Genomic DNA, 15161 nt, shown 5'->3' with positions numbered 1-15161 from the left:
GATCAAAGTCATCTCCACGGCCGAAATCGATTTAAAACTGCTATCTTCGAGTATTTCCGACAATAATACAATCTTCTGCTTCGGTTCCGTCCCCTTCGATGATTTCATTAGCGTTACGTGGCCCGCCTGGCACCTCGATGTCGCTGGCTTCGTCCTCGTATACGACTCTACCCCTTAGCCTCCGCTTGGCCCGGCGTATGTCAGCCATGCGAACGAATCGCTGTCCCGGTGCGATTCTTACCTTTTGACGTACCCTTGCAGTCTTTCTGTCGAGTTTGGATTGAAGGTAATCGATCTGCGCTTCTAAACTCGCGATTTTATCGGCTTGTTGGTCCAGAGCCTTGCTAGCCTTACGAACGAAGAGCCGTTGAGAAGGGAGCTTGAAAGTAGGGTCTAAGGCAGCTAGCTGACGACCACTTCTCCGTAATGCCTGGCCACCAGAGGGTGTTTTAATAGGTGTTGGGGCCAGTTCGGCGACGAAATCGGGTGTTAATTCCCTTTCAACCACTTCCGGTGCCCTAGAACATACTCGGGCAACACCCACATCCTCTAGGATGACATATCTCGACGATAACGGCTTCGATCGATCCCGCAGATAAATCCCAGCCGTTCTCCAGGCGTTTCTGATTATAGAGAGAGTTAATACGTCAATCCTAGCCTGGCGGTATACCTCCAACATGTCCATCTTAGTGGGCTTTAGTCCAAGGACCGTGTTCGGACACTCCCTCAAGAGCCTCCTGAGCCTTCTTTTCAACAACCCGAAGACTCCTACATCCAAAACCTGGACTACATGACTGCAGTGTGGTTCGTAAAAGACTAGCCATATCTTATTTGAGAGACACAGCCATAAAAGGTCATCGTTCGTATGCGATTCATGGCCATCACAGACCAGGACGACCCATTTGTTGCCGTGGAGAGACCGTATATGAGGAATAAAGATGTCTTCGATCCAATTCAAGGCCGTGGCATTACTGGTCCACCCTCTAGCTGATACTTTGAATCGCCAGTCGTCCCAAAGATGCCGATTCTGGTTGGGAAACCACTGGCTTTGGACGTCGGCCCCCTTGAAAATGACCAGTGGCGGGAGGGCTACCCCATCGCAGCTCACACACTCCAAAGCAGTAATCCATTCGCCCTTCTCGACATCTTTCTTGAGGGCCATATGGCTAGTGGCTTCGGAAATCACCCAATGGTCGCCCCCAACGCCTTGACCGATACCCATTTCGTCCGTGTTATAGAAGCGCTCAGGAGGGATATTAGCCAATTCGGGCGCATCGAGTCTGTCGAAGAATACGTTGATATTCGCGGCCGTGGCGCCGTTAACTCTGTTGTAGTTGATGATTCTGGACCTAGTTGCCTTAACGTCCCCGTTTCTGGCCAAAAACCGAGCATGCCATCGCTGCCCTAGCTGGTAAGAGGTGCCGGAAGCATTCAACATGCGCTGAGCCATGGATCTGAACTTGACCAACGCTGGTGCGAAGCCTAGCCTGGCTTGGCCAATAGCCCAATGGGCTAATTGAGCCTCTAGGAGAGGTGACAATGCCTGCCGGTCCTTATTCAGCTCTTGTCTCGTCGGCACACCGGCTAGGCGCCGGTTGACGTACGATCGGGTGGCATCCCATTTCCGGACGGCCTCGCGAACGCCTAGCCCGAGCTTTACGTCATCTATCGCAGCGTGGGCGCGCTTTTGAGCCTCGAATGAGGCCATTTCGAAATAAGCAAAAGAAACCGGATAGAATGAGGGTATTATATAGAAGTAATTACTAAAGGTTGTAAAATAAATTCATATTACCATGTTCAGGGTCCATGGTGAAAACCCGCGTTTGTGGGGCAAAACGCGGTGGTCCGTAAAGGGATGGATGGTCCGTGGAGGGGTGCCTTAGCTTAGCAAGTGCTGGTTTGCGGGTGCGAAACGTTGATGACATGATGAGCTCGAGTTGGGCGAACGTCGCCAGGGGAGCTGCCGATCCGGTTCCGAACCCATGTTGGCGAGAGGACCCCGGGCCAACTTCTCTTCGGCGTGTCTTGAAAAGTTCTTGCGCAGCAGGAAGATTGGGCAGTTGGCCCTGAAGGCGCGGGGTCGCGAAACGGCGCCACGCTAATGATGGTGTGTTCAAGGGACCTGACCCGCTAGTCGCACTAGTGCGCCATTGCTACTCTTCCGGCTCTGCACCCCAATAGTACGCCAACAGGTGCGGGCAACGATGGAAGCCAGGACCGGAAACAGCCCAGGAGAGTATTCGAATCTCGACGGAATGCAACAGAAAGAAAGCAGCCACTGGATTATACTGGCTTCAAGGTAACCTGCCTCCCTGCGCCGGAACAGTACAAGCGGAGCGGTGGGAACATCAGGCTCTGGGTCCATTTGAAATCGGCGCACTTCGGGAAGGTTCAATAAGCGACTACGGTTCCGCGGACCAGAATGGTAGTTTCGGCCTCCAGTATCCTTTCTGCAACTACTCGGTGGGAATTGGAGAGGCCTGAAAGTGCCTCGTGTGAGCCAGCAAGTGCGCCACGGCCAACACCAATATCGGCACTGCTGTTCGCTGGCTTTGCTCCCTTGGACCGGCGGCGCGATCAGCAGCTCTGCGCCCTGAGGTTTACATCTGCCCTACCGCAGCTTAGCCAGTCTAGACTCTGCACGTCAGAAAGGCACATCGGGAGGAGTGCACACATGATGCCCATGGTCCAAATGCAGAGCTTGCTGAGGTACCCAAGAACGGCTACGAACTAGCACTTCCTACTCACGAAATATCCTACTTCGCAAGTTGAGCTGCGTGTAAGTCGCACCGTACTGCACCGGTCTCTTTTCAACCACGTTGCTATATATCATCTAAGCTCAGCTCTTTCCTTGCATTCCTTTACAACCTTTGTTATTTCTACCCAGGTACCATTAGCTTGCCCATTCCCAATTAATCCTGCCTACCGCGACTTGGGCGGCGCGCCCCCCGCCAGCAACAGCCTAGTGGGCTCGCCGAGCGTCGCGACATCGTCGACGTCCGCGATGAGCACGCGGGCGAGCTTAGACATGGGGACGCTGGCGGGCCGCGCGAACCAACAGACTCTCTTCTCCGAGTGCAGGCGCATCACCGCCGTAAGTCGCTTACGTCGTAATTTATATAAATATTTTAAATAAAGGAAATTATTTTTGTTTAACTTAATAAGTTCGATCTTTGTAGTCTTTGAGAAATTTAAAACTTTTAATGTAAAAGGATATTACGGAAGTAAGACGTAAGGATATACTTTATTATATTGTATTAATTGGGAATTAAAAATGAAACACAGAATGGTAGATCTAACAATAATAATATTCGAGTTGCAACCTAATCCAATCTAACTATACCATCATAGCCAGCCCCATGCTATTCTTTCCAGCGGACCCAATCTTGAAATGCTGGACTTGAGTCTTTTTCATTGCGTCAACGACTGTAATGGCAGGAGGCGTAGAGCCGTTGCCGGGGCTCAAGGCGTAGATGAAGTTGCCCCCTGCCATCAGGTCAATCAGACCCGGGTCGCCGTTGGGGCTGAGGTCTACCTGGCCCATAATCTTGGCGTTGGCCACAGACATCTCTACCAGCCGGTTGGTGCCGACGTCTGTGACAAAGGCCGACTTGGTGGCGGGGGAGACGGTGGCCCAGCACGTCGCCTTCTGTCCGTCGACGATGCCCTTGCCCTTGACCGCGACGGCGTTGGCGTCTTGCATGGAGAGCACGGCGGCCCCGAACGAGGCGTCCGTCACGAAGATGTCCTGCGAGCCGGGGATGGTCGCGGTGCCAAAGAGGACGGCGGTACCCGCGGGCGACGCCATGGCACCCTTCTGGGCGACGGTGGCACCGCCGCAGCCGCCCGCATCCGCGACGGCAAATCGGGCGAGGAAGCCAGTGTTGTTCTTGGTCGGGTCGCCCTTGACCGTCGCGAAGAGGGTACGCTGGTCGCGCGAGAAGAAGACCTGCGAGACGGTGTTGGTGGGGCCAACCGGCGGCGTGGACTGGCCCAAATTGAAGGGTCGGAGCGCATCCATGGGGCCGACGCCACCCCCAGCCGAGAAAGGCGCGCACGCGACGCCGGCCTTGGCGCCCGTCATGCCCACACACACCATCTTATTCTTGTCCGAGGCCGCGACCGTGGTGGGAAACTCGCCCGGCACCGCCGCCGGCTTACCGACCATGGTAAGTTTAGTCGGGTCGGCGGCGTCGATGGCGAACATGGAGACGGTGTTGGAGCCGGCGTTGACTGCGAACAGCATCTGTAACCGGTCCGATGTTAGCCTCGGAAGAGGGTGATCAGGGGGAATTTGGGGAGGAAACTTGGACGAGAAGAAGGCAGTTGCTCCTTAGAAACACGTAGAGGGCTCGCAAGTGCTTCCTTACCTTTCCGGCGACCGTCAGGGCCGACTGGGAAAACAGTGCATCTGGAGCCGATGGCTCATTCTTGCTGCCGTCTATACCGTTGGCGCCAGTGCCTCCCGTAGCAGTCGAGGTGGCTTTGCCCACCATACCATCCGCCTGCACGGGCATGGCTACAACGGCGTTTTGCTGATCGTTGCTGATGGTGTAGATAGCCTTGGGTGCGACGACCTTGGCTTTGCACGACGAAGGACGAGCTAGCGTTCCCGGGACCATGGGAAGGGCCATCAGGGCCAACAAGGGAGTGGGGATGAACTTCATGATGGCGCCACGATTAAGATGCCAGGGTTTGTCTGATCAAGTAAGGATGTTGGGATTAGGAGAGCACACGTGACAAGCCGGCTGCCGGAGAAAGAGAGTAGAACTTGCAGGCTGGCTGCGTAGGAGGACTGACGAGAGAGTGAGAGAAGGTGAATGGGCTGGTTGCATCCCCCATCTCTTGAACAAGGCGACGGGTCTGTGTAATATATACACATGGCATGGCGCCAGGACACATGCGGGCGAGGAACTGGTTAGTGATCAATATTTCCGAATCGGGTAATTTTGATTACCCAGCAGACATAGCAAACAAGGCGCGGTTACATTAAGCTTAATTGCAGGGGATTCAATGCACACCGTGTTCCCGCGCTACAGCTGAGTGATACACGAATGAGAGACCCTAACGACTTGGCGGGGTTGCAACCCCCACTGTGTATGCAAGAACAGCCGCAGGGCTAGGCCGGAAACGGGAATTTGGATTCGATAATCAACGGACCTTTTGGGGTCTTCCTCCTTCCGGCTCAGACCAGGTTTGCCCTGCCATCCTCGTTATCCCCGTTTCGAATGAACCATTCTTTAAATCTGGCCGTCTCGCTCACATCTTCGCACACCATTCCTGGCCGATTGATTGATTAATGATACGTAATCCTATCTAGTTCATCGCCTGTTCCCGAGTACCAACGCTTCAATGGGTGACCGGCTCTTCCGTATCTTCAACCCCAATGGTGAGTAGCCATTATCCATTGCGCGCACAAATCCCCGACAGTGCGCTAATTAAGCTATAACATGCTTCAATATACAGCGCCCAAGGAGGACGCGGCAATAAAGAGACGGCGCCAACTCCGGCAGGCGCAGAAGTAGGTTCTCCCTCCCGCTCCGCCGATCAATCCTACTCTGTGCTGGGTGAGGGTGTAACTAGTTTAACACTTTCGACAGAACCTATCGCGACCGCAAAGAAATCTACCTCAAGTCGCTTGAAGAGGACCTGAAGCAGTCGCGAATCCGCGAAGCAAGCTTGCTGCGAGAACGCGAACAGATGCAGAGAATCATCGACGATCTCACGCAGCGCAGCTCTCAAAGCGCTGACGTCTTCACCCCTGTATCGGTAGCCAAGGATAGCCCCGAGCCTAGCCAAGACGGTGGTACATGGTACCACGCCCCCGAGCATATTGCGGGGTCTGGGGGGGGCCAACCAAAGGCCCGGCGAACTCGGGCTCCAGCAATGTCTCACGTCACAGCCTTCACAACGCGGTTCACCGGCGACGACAATTTTGAATAGCCCTGGAGATGACACCCGAATCGGAGACGCAGACGAGGTGGAGGTGGGCATGGATTTTGTTTTAACGTGAGTTTTGTCACCTCTCTCCCCTCCCTACTGCCGAGGTTTTCCGGACATCACCCTGCATTCGGCTCGCCACATTGCTGACGCAACGGGGCCCTCTCTCTCTAGGCTCGAGAGACCCTGTCTCGACCATCTGGCAGGCGACCCTCACGACGCGCACGCACCGACGGGCCACGCCTTGACCGTCTCGTCGCAGCTGCTCTGCGTCGCGCCCACCGCGCCCCATCCGCCCGGCCGCCTGGCGTGCCCACCGCCCGGCCTCGCGCCCCGCGACCTCCTCGACAACCTGCTACGGCTCTCGTACAGCCTCTGCTCCGACGGTGAGCTGACGCCCGCCCAAGCCTGGCGCTACATCCGCTACCAGCCCGGCGTCGCCCTCTTGCGGGTCGGTGCGTTGCGCCGCCTGGCCGAGCACCTGCTGCGGGATGGCAAATGTCACGGGTACGCGCTGCCTGCCAATCCCTTTCATGTTCCCGTTACATTGTGTTCTTCCTTTCCTCATTTCCTTCTTTGGCATATTGCAAATGCTGACTGATCAAAGCTACGGCGCCGTGCTACAAACGGACAAGTTCCGAGCGGCTTTCATCGATATTTTGGCGGCTTGCTGAACGTAATGAACTGAAACAGTTGCCTTACGAGATAAAAGCGGTAAGTATTGTGGAGGACTGGGAAGCAATAGGCTGGTCGCCAGCATGTCAAGAATTAGAGGGAAAATTTCGTGCTCGTGGTCTGTTGCGCAGAACACCGCGAAATGCAACCCCAGAGTACCATAAACTGTTTGGTTTTCCAAGGGGTTTTACATTCACCTGGAAAGGACTGATACACCTCTAGCCGATGGACTATACTTGCGAACATGAATGATCCCGATTCCTGCACCTGCTCGGCATCAGAGTCGGCCTGACTGAGGGCATGCTCATAACGCCCAGTCGCATTACAACTACCATAATGCCGTAGTATTGAATCAGGCCGCTAGGGAACAGGAACAAGTAATAATGACATTTAACACCGCAACGGCCTTTTCAGCGAATTGGTTCATCGAGATTGATCCAGCCCAATACAATTGTCTTCGAAGGAGCCCCATGTATGGAATCTCCTGCTTTCACAAGTAGCGTGTTATATAGACAGCAGTCTGTGAGCAGAGGCCAGACAACACTTTGTTCACTTGACTGGCCGCTCTGTTACGAGTGAAGGACTAGACAACAGCAATTGCCGGCACGTGCCACGACCGAAAGCCACAGAAGTACAGCGTCACAGACTCGCAGTACGCACAGGTATTATTTAGTTTGGCCAGCTCATGATAGCTCTATTTCTCCCTCGCTTCTCCCTAGACTAGAACCTTCCTCTATGGAGTTAATACAATCAGCCTTCGCGCTTGGAACTCGATAACTGCTACCGATTCCTCGACTAGGAAGTGCTTCTTGGCAATCGGTCCAGCCATGTTGCGTCTAATTCCACGCTGGCGTGGTCATGGTCCGGTACATACGTACCATCCAACCTGCCGTATAACCGTATATACTGAAGAAACGGCTCTCGCAGCGCTTGTACCGCCTACCGACACCCATTGACATGTTATCCCCTTTGCACCTCGACGTACTTCCACGAGTACCTATCCAGAAGAAAAAGGGGAGGGAGCGAAACAGGCGTGGCCTCTGTACCTCGATCAGGCGTTCCTTGATGGTAAGCCATGTTAGCTAATGGGAGCGCACTATAGCTAGAACTAATTCGGACAATGGCAAATACTTCAAAGGAGTCTCAAACAAGGCTCCGATACACTACACATATCTACACATCGCCCTTCAGTGTAGTGTAGTGTAGTGTGCCAAGCCAAGAGGTCCGGTGTAGTGTAACACACATGTGTAAAACCCCTGTCGAAGGATGGATCCCGATTTCCCAATTGGCAAAAGTGAGGCTATTCAGGCATCTCGTCTTCGCCGAATTCGTTGATGTCGGCATCAGAGTCGGGGGTGTCGTTTATCGCGTTTGTGAGCCACTGGCTAATCAAATCAGCCTGTATATCCTCCGTCATCTGCCCAATCGCACTATTTCCCACTGATTCGGCTGTTGATAGCACCATATCGTCAATGTCGTTGGGGGCAAGGATACCGGCGCGGATCCACGACCGCAGCGCCATACACATGCTGACAAGCGTGATCTCCAGGCTGCGTACGAGATAGTCTGGGAGCGACTGCATCGCGATGACGCTGGGTTTGGCGATCGAGAAGCCGGCATGATGGAGGCAGTTGATCGAAGTAATTGGATACGATGTTGGCTGGTGTAAGGATGGGATGGGCGAAGAAGAGGGAGGTTCTCTGGACGTATGTATAGGATGATGAAATTTCAAAAGAAGGTAAGTGGTAGCCCAGAGTGCCACTATCCAAGAGATAAACCAACGATACGAAGCCTCTCAGAGCGAGAACCGCCGTCTTTCCGAAGAGCTTAAGCACATCCGCGATCAATTGGAGGCCATTCAAAACAGCCAGGCCCTGAACACGAGCGCGCAGACGAGTCCACAAGCCTCCTACGCGCAGGTCGCGCGTACGCCACCGGCAAGCCAGCCAAGCAACTTGCGCACACTTACCTCGATGAATACTACACCCTCGACCTTCACCGACACTCTATACTGCACCATCGACACCTCTCGGATGGATGACGAAGGTCGCGCCAAGATGACGGCGGGAACGATTCGTTCTGCCATCGAGAAGGAGATTCGAACCGGCGGCGAACAGAAGGACTGGCGATGTCGTGCCGTGACCATGGATCCTAGGAAGCCCCAGCGCATTGGAAAGCCAGGTGGTGCTGTAACGGTATGATCAGTGGCTGGGTACTATCACCGGAGAAGAAGTGATGGGCGGTGCGACTTGCTATAGGGTCTAGTGGGAGCCGACCTTCGAACCTGCTAGCAATGTTGTGGAGATGGCCGAGCTGGTCCAGGAGTGGAGGCTGAAGCTTCGAACGCGGAGTGGACGATTGTACACGGAAAGAATCAGGGTGGGACCCGCAGGAAGTCCTGTTCTGCACGGTACAGGCGCCAACGAACAGTCGAATTACTCTCGATTGTTTGACAGCCGCCATGAAGGCCAAGAAACAAGGTGGTAAAGGGGCCATAATGCGTCTTGTTTGATGGGGGTTTCGCGAGGACATAATAAGACTAGTTAGTAGCCCGCCCCACGTAGCGCAGCTGCTTTCTCCTGTAGCTGACGAGACCCGCCATCCCCTTAACCCGCTTCTTTCACCTCCCTTCAATATTTTGGAACGTGAGCCGAACATCAATAGCTTCTATGCAATGGTCAGTCACAACAATCAGCCTTCAATACAGGTAGTAAACCTTCATTTTCTATATTCTACCAGAAATTCTACCGCCAAGGCTGCGAGGTTTCTCTCCCGTACGCAAAAGCGTTGCCATTTGTACCTCGGTCGTTGGTCTTCTCCATACAAGGCTAGGCTCGCCTCTCGACACTGTTGTCGGGAGGCAAAGATGGCATGTCAAGCGACTGCTTCATAGAGGCAGCAGTGTCACTGTCCGCAGAGTTCGCTCTATCGCTGATGATGTCCTCGGGCCATCGTACACTACACTCCGCACCATCTCCAAAAAGTGCTGGATTCATCGTACGGGACCATGGCGAACAGAGGTCGGATAGGCCGCCCATATCGTACGTGTTTGGAAAACCTACAGACGGGAGTAAAGCAGGGTCAATCGACCCCGAGCCAGCGAAATGCGGATTAGGGGTCTTGGTGATGAGCAGAGTCAGATCGCTGATTTCAGCTCTCATCTTCCCTATCTCATCTCGCAGTCCCTCTATTGTCGCCCTTATCTGCGTAATATCTTCTGCCTTCCGTGCACGAGTAGCCCTAGCCGCATCGCGATTCGTCTGGCGTCTTGTTTCGGGATCTTTGGATTGTGCAGCAGGCACAGTGCTGAGAAGCAGCTGGTCTCCCATCGTCTTTGCCGTCCTGGAAGTTGCGAAGAACAGGGTTTCGAGGTTTGCTGGTTGGTAGAGGGAGGTGAAGAGAAAAGGAAAAGAGATCAATTACTCAAAGATGTATAGGCTAAAGATTATTCAGTATAGATATGATATTTCTTTGATTATACAATAGCTTTCTGCGGTTCGTAATACTGTACAAAGCCCTCCTGCCTCCTTCGTCGGTACGGTGTGAGGCTATATGTACAATACCAATAGACGTATGTGCCATCCTTTTCCATCGCATCCTTTCTACACCTAATCAGAGCAGAGACCACGAGACAAGGAGCTACTGCTGTGCTGCTATTTTGAAGCCACTCCCTTTAGTGTTCATGTCTCCATTTCGAGCAATCTGGGATCCCGGAGAGGCTCCGGGTTAATCTAATTCCCCACTGCCTTCTACAGTAATCAAAGCAGCATATATTCTACGTCAGCTCTGCTTTTGTAGTCGCACTTCTCTCACAGTGTACGCAAAACTACTTGCAGCTCGATCCAACTTCGCGTGCTGCAGTGATTCCGCCTCTGATTACTCCATCCCACCTGGTCCAGAGTTGAAGAGCCCTCCAGGGAGCCACTTCTCCCAAAACCTTCGCGAATTCTTCCTCTTGCCAAGATCAGTGTCCTTCGTCGCAGGTGCCACTGTGAAGTTCGAATCCTTCTGAGGTACTGGCGCTTCGAAGGCGACCATGGCACGACCAATGGTATGCTTGGCTTTGCGGAGCAGAGGCTTGTATGATTGCTCTTGAGTTGTGATGGGATTGATATCTTCGGCAGTTATGGACACACCAGGTGCCGTATTAGCTTCTGGATGCCTCAAGGACGTGGTGTGGAAGGCGAAGGACACAGGAAAGCCGGTGTCGAAATCCACGGCCTTGTTGATGTTAGCAGGCGCGGAAGCCATCGTGTTGTACGATGAAGAATAATATGAGGTACATAATAGGCAGTGTCGGACGGATAAACAGTGGCAATGTGCCACCTATCCGGGGAATAGAAACAAAAGCGAATGACCCTACAGTACCTCGTAGAGGTAATTGAGGCTAGTTGCTACGTAGGAAGCCGCTTCTGGGATCCATTACCACCGTCGCCAGTGTGGCACACAAGAACTACAATGGGGTCCCTTATTAGCTGTGTGGGAATACCTTCTATCGTGATCTAAAAATGTACTAAGAGGCCAAGGAGCTGAACTAAACTTGGGCGCCCAGTAAGTCATTAAACTCCTTTTTTGGTCTACTCCAGTTAGTACTGCGAAGTGACTAACACTAGCTTGTTCTGTTGTTGAGCCTGATCTGAAGCCCGTCGCATGTAGGCTGAGCCAGGAAAACCTGCAATCGCCGCACTAGTAGTCTCGTGTCGTAATGGATGCCTGTCCACTAGTTCGAGCTCTGCCGTATTATCGAATGCCGAGAGCTCAAATGAGCGCCCACCGACTTCTATCCACCACGCGAACGCCTGTGACTTTTCAATGAGTACTATCCCGGACCTCCTGAAGTACTTCACTACCGTTGGGATTTGGGGTCACCAATGCTGCCTGGCCCAGTACCCCGTCTTTCTCATATGCTACGCTCTCCACTCATGGCTAGATCATCCATACCTGCTGTTCCTTACTATACCTATACGCAACGCATTGAGAGTACAGGGAAAGGGTAAAGATCGATCATCGTCTGTCGAGATGGCCGGCAACGCGTCTATCTTTCCTTGTCCTGCACCTTTCCTGAATGAGCTGGCGTTTCCGGCTACCGGTGGCTGTAAGTAAAAAGAAAGTGAAACCGCATACTATCCATGTTGCTAAAGATCTTGCAGTTGTTGATGGACGGTTATGTCAACGATTCGGGCCTTTGTCGTGCTGCTTACCGTGCCCTATGACGGACTGGGCATACCCTGATGGCCTTCCTCGCAGCCGAGAAAACACATCGCCATTACCTCAGTATTAGACTCACCTGCGCTGTGAGCTTCATGAACGCAAGTTGCCTCCAGTCCCGGGGTCGTATGGAAATGTCTTCTGATGTTTTATAGCTCGGCTTCATTATCCCCCTCGCAGGCAAGCCCGACCAGTGTTTCAACGAGATCACTCCACATAGCATGAACTCGAGCAGTTTATGCACGGCTTCTGGGGTGTTCTTGATCGGGGGTGGCTGGGCCGGAGTCATGTGGGTTTTCCTGCGGACTCTGTCGTTGCATCTCCAGATCTGCTGGCAGATCGTGGTTGGAAGAGGCTTCATGTGGCTTTCCCAGCTACTCGGCTGGGGTATCCCCATCATTGGTCTGGTCATCGCCTTGACTGTGAGCGGTGTGTCGTTCCGGTTTGGACAGACCTGCCACGTCAACCACCGTAATAGCCTAGCTGCGTTCTGGGTCCCTCTTTTGGTCTTCGCCGGTCTCACCGTCATCATGCAGTTCGCGACCTTCGGATACTGTATAAAGGTCTATCTGGCATCGCTGGCAAGCAATAGCGCCACGACAGAACGCTCCGAGCTACCGCCCTACTCAGCCAGTGTTCGCATCATGTCCCCAACGCAAGCCTATCATCGGATTAGGCGCGTCATCCAGCTACAGTGGCGTGGTATTGCCATTGTACTGATCATCATTTGTGACGTCATCTTCTTCGCCGTCGTCTTCGTCTTCCAGGACAACGTGGTCCAGTCAGCCAAGACGAGTGATAAGGCTCGACCCTGGGTCGAGTGCCTTGCGATGGAGAAGGTGAACAAGAAAAACAGATGTCTACAATATGCGAAGGGCCTTGTCGTTCCACTGCGGACAGTAGTGGCTGTCCTCGTTCTCCTTGCTGTAAGTAACTCCTAACGCATTGCGGTCCGAATAGAAGCGAATAGTGGCTGACAGACCAGCAGATGAATGGCATTTGGCTTCTATTCCTCCTCGGGCGCTGGTCTATGGTGACGGGCTGGGTCGAAATATATAAGATTGGCATGCTGACAGGGGAGGATGCGAAGGACTTTACGTCTGTGGAGGCGTGCATGGATTTGAAGGGCCACCATAGCCATGAAATGTTGTCTCGTGGCTCCAAGGAAGAAAGCGAGTCTGGACTAACGCTGCTTCGTGCTACGAATAGTGGACGTCATACGCCTGACTATGTTAGACGAGCGGCCGCGTGATACTAAACGCACCCGCGACTACGTTTCTTGCTGTGCGTTCCAGCAAGCAGCTTAGGAAAGTTGGAATGCTAACTCATCATATTAGCAACCCTGGCCGGGAAAATCCCCGCATTCTCTGTTTCACCCAGCTTGAGGCGACGTGACCATCTCGTGTCTTTCTGGAAGCCACCACCACATAGGTGCAAAGCTTCGTAGAGGTACGGGACACCTTCCCCCATAATATCATGTGCATCTACCCACACTGGCTTCCAGGTGATGTCGAAGATGATGGCACCATTTATCAAGGTGGGATTGGCAATGGTGTTGATCAAGTGGTCACGCTCCTCGATGGGACCGTAAAACAGTCCATCGATTTTGTTATATCCCACATCGACGGACTGAGCAGTCGAAACTGTCCCATCAGAGGTTGGCATGGTATTTGGTACCGAGAAATTGGAGTAGACGTACGTCCTCAGGTTATATGTGTGAACGGAAATAGATGGAATGGAGAGGATGGTGTGGTAAGATGGGAGGAACAGGAAGAAGCAAAGTTGGGGAGAGGATGTGAATGGGGGTATTTATGTTCTGTGCGATTCCTTGCCCAGGCGGTCTGGTATGGAACAGCCCTGGAGGCCTGAAAACACCGGCGCTGACGGTGTAGCATCGTAGCTGCATCATCCATTGAATGACACACGATATCGAGGGAGGCCTCAATACGAGAGAGATCATGGTTGCAACCGGAGACGGGCTTCCAAGTCGGCCAACAGAAAACGACTTCACGGCCAGATGTGAAATTCCGCAGTCCTCTGCAACACTCTATGATCGACCAGCCCAGCGACCAGGTACTATATAAACCCGTACTTCCTTCATCAGATAGAATCCTCTTTACTTTCTCTCTTCACTTTCTTCACTTTTCTCAACCACAAGACCTTCACGACGATGTGCACCTCCGAAAACATCACCATCAACTCTGCTCATGAAGCACATGGCCTACCTATCATGACTTTGCCGCGGACCAACGACCCAGCTCATCAGTTAGAGGAAGATTATTATTCCTCGTGCTTCGACTTCTCCTATCATAGTCTATCACTTGAGCTTGAATGGCTAGGCAGTGAGGGTATCCTTTCTATTCTCCCGCCGTGGACAGAGGATCAGGCAGCATACTTTTTCTCCAGCAAGGCCGTTGCCCCTATAACACCATTATCATCTGAATGCTTCGATGGAAGAAATTTTGAGAACCCTATATTGGACGACATGCTGTGCTTCTTGGAACAAAAACCTGCAGAATATGACGACAAGTGGTGGAGGGCTTGGGATGAGCTCTTGGAGGTTGGGCTTGGGCATGATGGAACGACAAATGACGATGCAGCACAAACTCGTTCCCTCAGCCTGAACGATCACGCAGCCAATCCTTAGGCGGAGTCGGCCAGGTGAATGGTTCGGTTCTCGTGCAGGACGACCTGGAGGATATAATCCCCTCAGCAGCATCGCTTCCGCTAGAGCACTACGGATGGCCCCACCCAGATCCTGCTATATCAATGTCGATGGAGGAGGACGTCTCACAATTAGCTCAGGCGGAAATTTCGGGTACCCCTTGCCGCAAACGGAAGGCAAGGAAAGCAGATGAATCAAGGCCATGCAAGCGTGCAAGAGGCCGTCCGGCTGGCTCTACCTGGCGCCTCGTCGAGGTCGTCTCCAGGATTACGCCAGTGGCCCAACGCTTCTTTTGGAAGCGACGATGTGCATTGTGGGACGATGTCCTTGGGCAAGAATCATGGAGCAGTGAGGACCTTTCGCCCTACGTGTTGGCAGGTCTGCCTTTCCTGTCGTTGGTTGTGCGGCCGGGCGGCTATGGGTTCCCCGTGCCGCTTGTTTGGGACGAGAAGATGCAAAGTTTCAGCGGGTATAATGCCATGAATCGAAAATGGGTGCGTATAACTTGTGATGAGATGGCTAGGATGTTGGAGGACCCAAACGTCGGGGTAATGGTTTCGGGATAGGAAGTGAACAGGTTACTGGCCCGCGGAGGGGTAATACATTGGCAGGTGTTGAAACTCGTTGGCTACACCGAGACCAAAATATGAACATCTGAGAGTGACCATAAGAC

The 15161-nt window shown here is 53.0% G+C and overlaps 4 protein-coding genes across 4 annotated transcripts; 1 reads left to right on the top strand and 3 right to left on the bottom strand.

The window, feature by feature from the left end:
- Positions 1–40: 40 nt before the first annotated feature.
- Positions 41–1708, bottom strand: PG998_014968 (transposase; the record flags this gene model as incomplete). The annotated part of the gene is made up of 1 exon (XM_066881784.1): positions 41–1708. One exon carries the CDS (start codon positions 1706–1708, stop codon positions 41–43), a length of 1668 nt encoding a protein of 555 aa, XP_066723179.1.
- Positions 1709–3337: 1629 nt separating this feature from the next.
- Positions 3338–4667, bottom strand: PG998_014967 (uncharacterized protein; the record flags this gene model as incomplete). The annotated part of the gene is made up of 2 exons (XM_066881783.1): positions 3338–4246; positions 4371–4667. 2 exons carry the CDS (start codon positions 4665–4667, stop codon positions 3338–3340), a joined length of 1206 nt encoding a protein of 401 aa, XP_066723178.1.
- Positions 4668–5352: 685 nt separating this feature from the next.
- Positions 5353–6614, top strand: PG998_014966 (uncharacterized protein; the record flags this gene model as incomplete). The annotated part of the gene is made up of 6 exons (XM_066881782.1): positions 5353–5389; positions 5467–5521; positions 5601–5840; positions 5944–6009; positions 6115–6447; positions 6548–6614. The coding sequence occupies 6 exons, from the start codon at positions 5353–5355 to the stop codon at positions 6612–6614; spliced, it is 798 nt and encodes a 265-aa protein (XP_066723177.1).
- Positions 6615–7915: 1301 nt separating this feature from the next.
- PG998_014965 (uncharacterized protein) lies at positions 7916–8197 on the bottom strand (the record flags this gene model as incomplete). The annotated part of the gene is made up of 1 exon (XM_066881781.1): positions 7916–8197. One exon carries the CDS (start codon positions 8195–8197, stop codon positions 7916–7918), a length of 282 nt encoding a protein of 93 aa, XP_066723176.1.
- Positions 8198–15161: the final 6964 nt, after the last annotated feature.

The sequence above is a fragment of the Apiospora kogelbergensis genome, assembly GCF_038363985.1.
Source record: "Apiospora kogelbergensis strain CBS 113332 chromosome Unknown utg000017l_segment0_segment0, whole genome shotgun sequence".
Classification (NCBI taxonomy): Eukaryota; Fungi; Ascomycota; class Sordariomycetes; order Amphisphaeriales; family Apiosporaceae; genus Apiospora; species Apiospora kogelbergensis.
The sequence above is the reverse complement of the archived record's forward strand: the minus strand, read 5'-3'. Positions and strand labels throughout refer to the sequence as shown.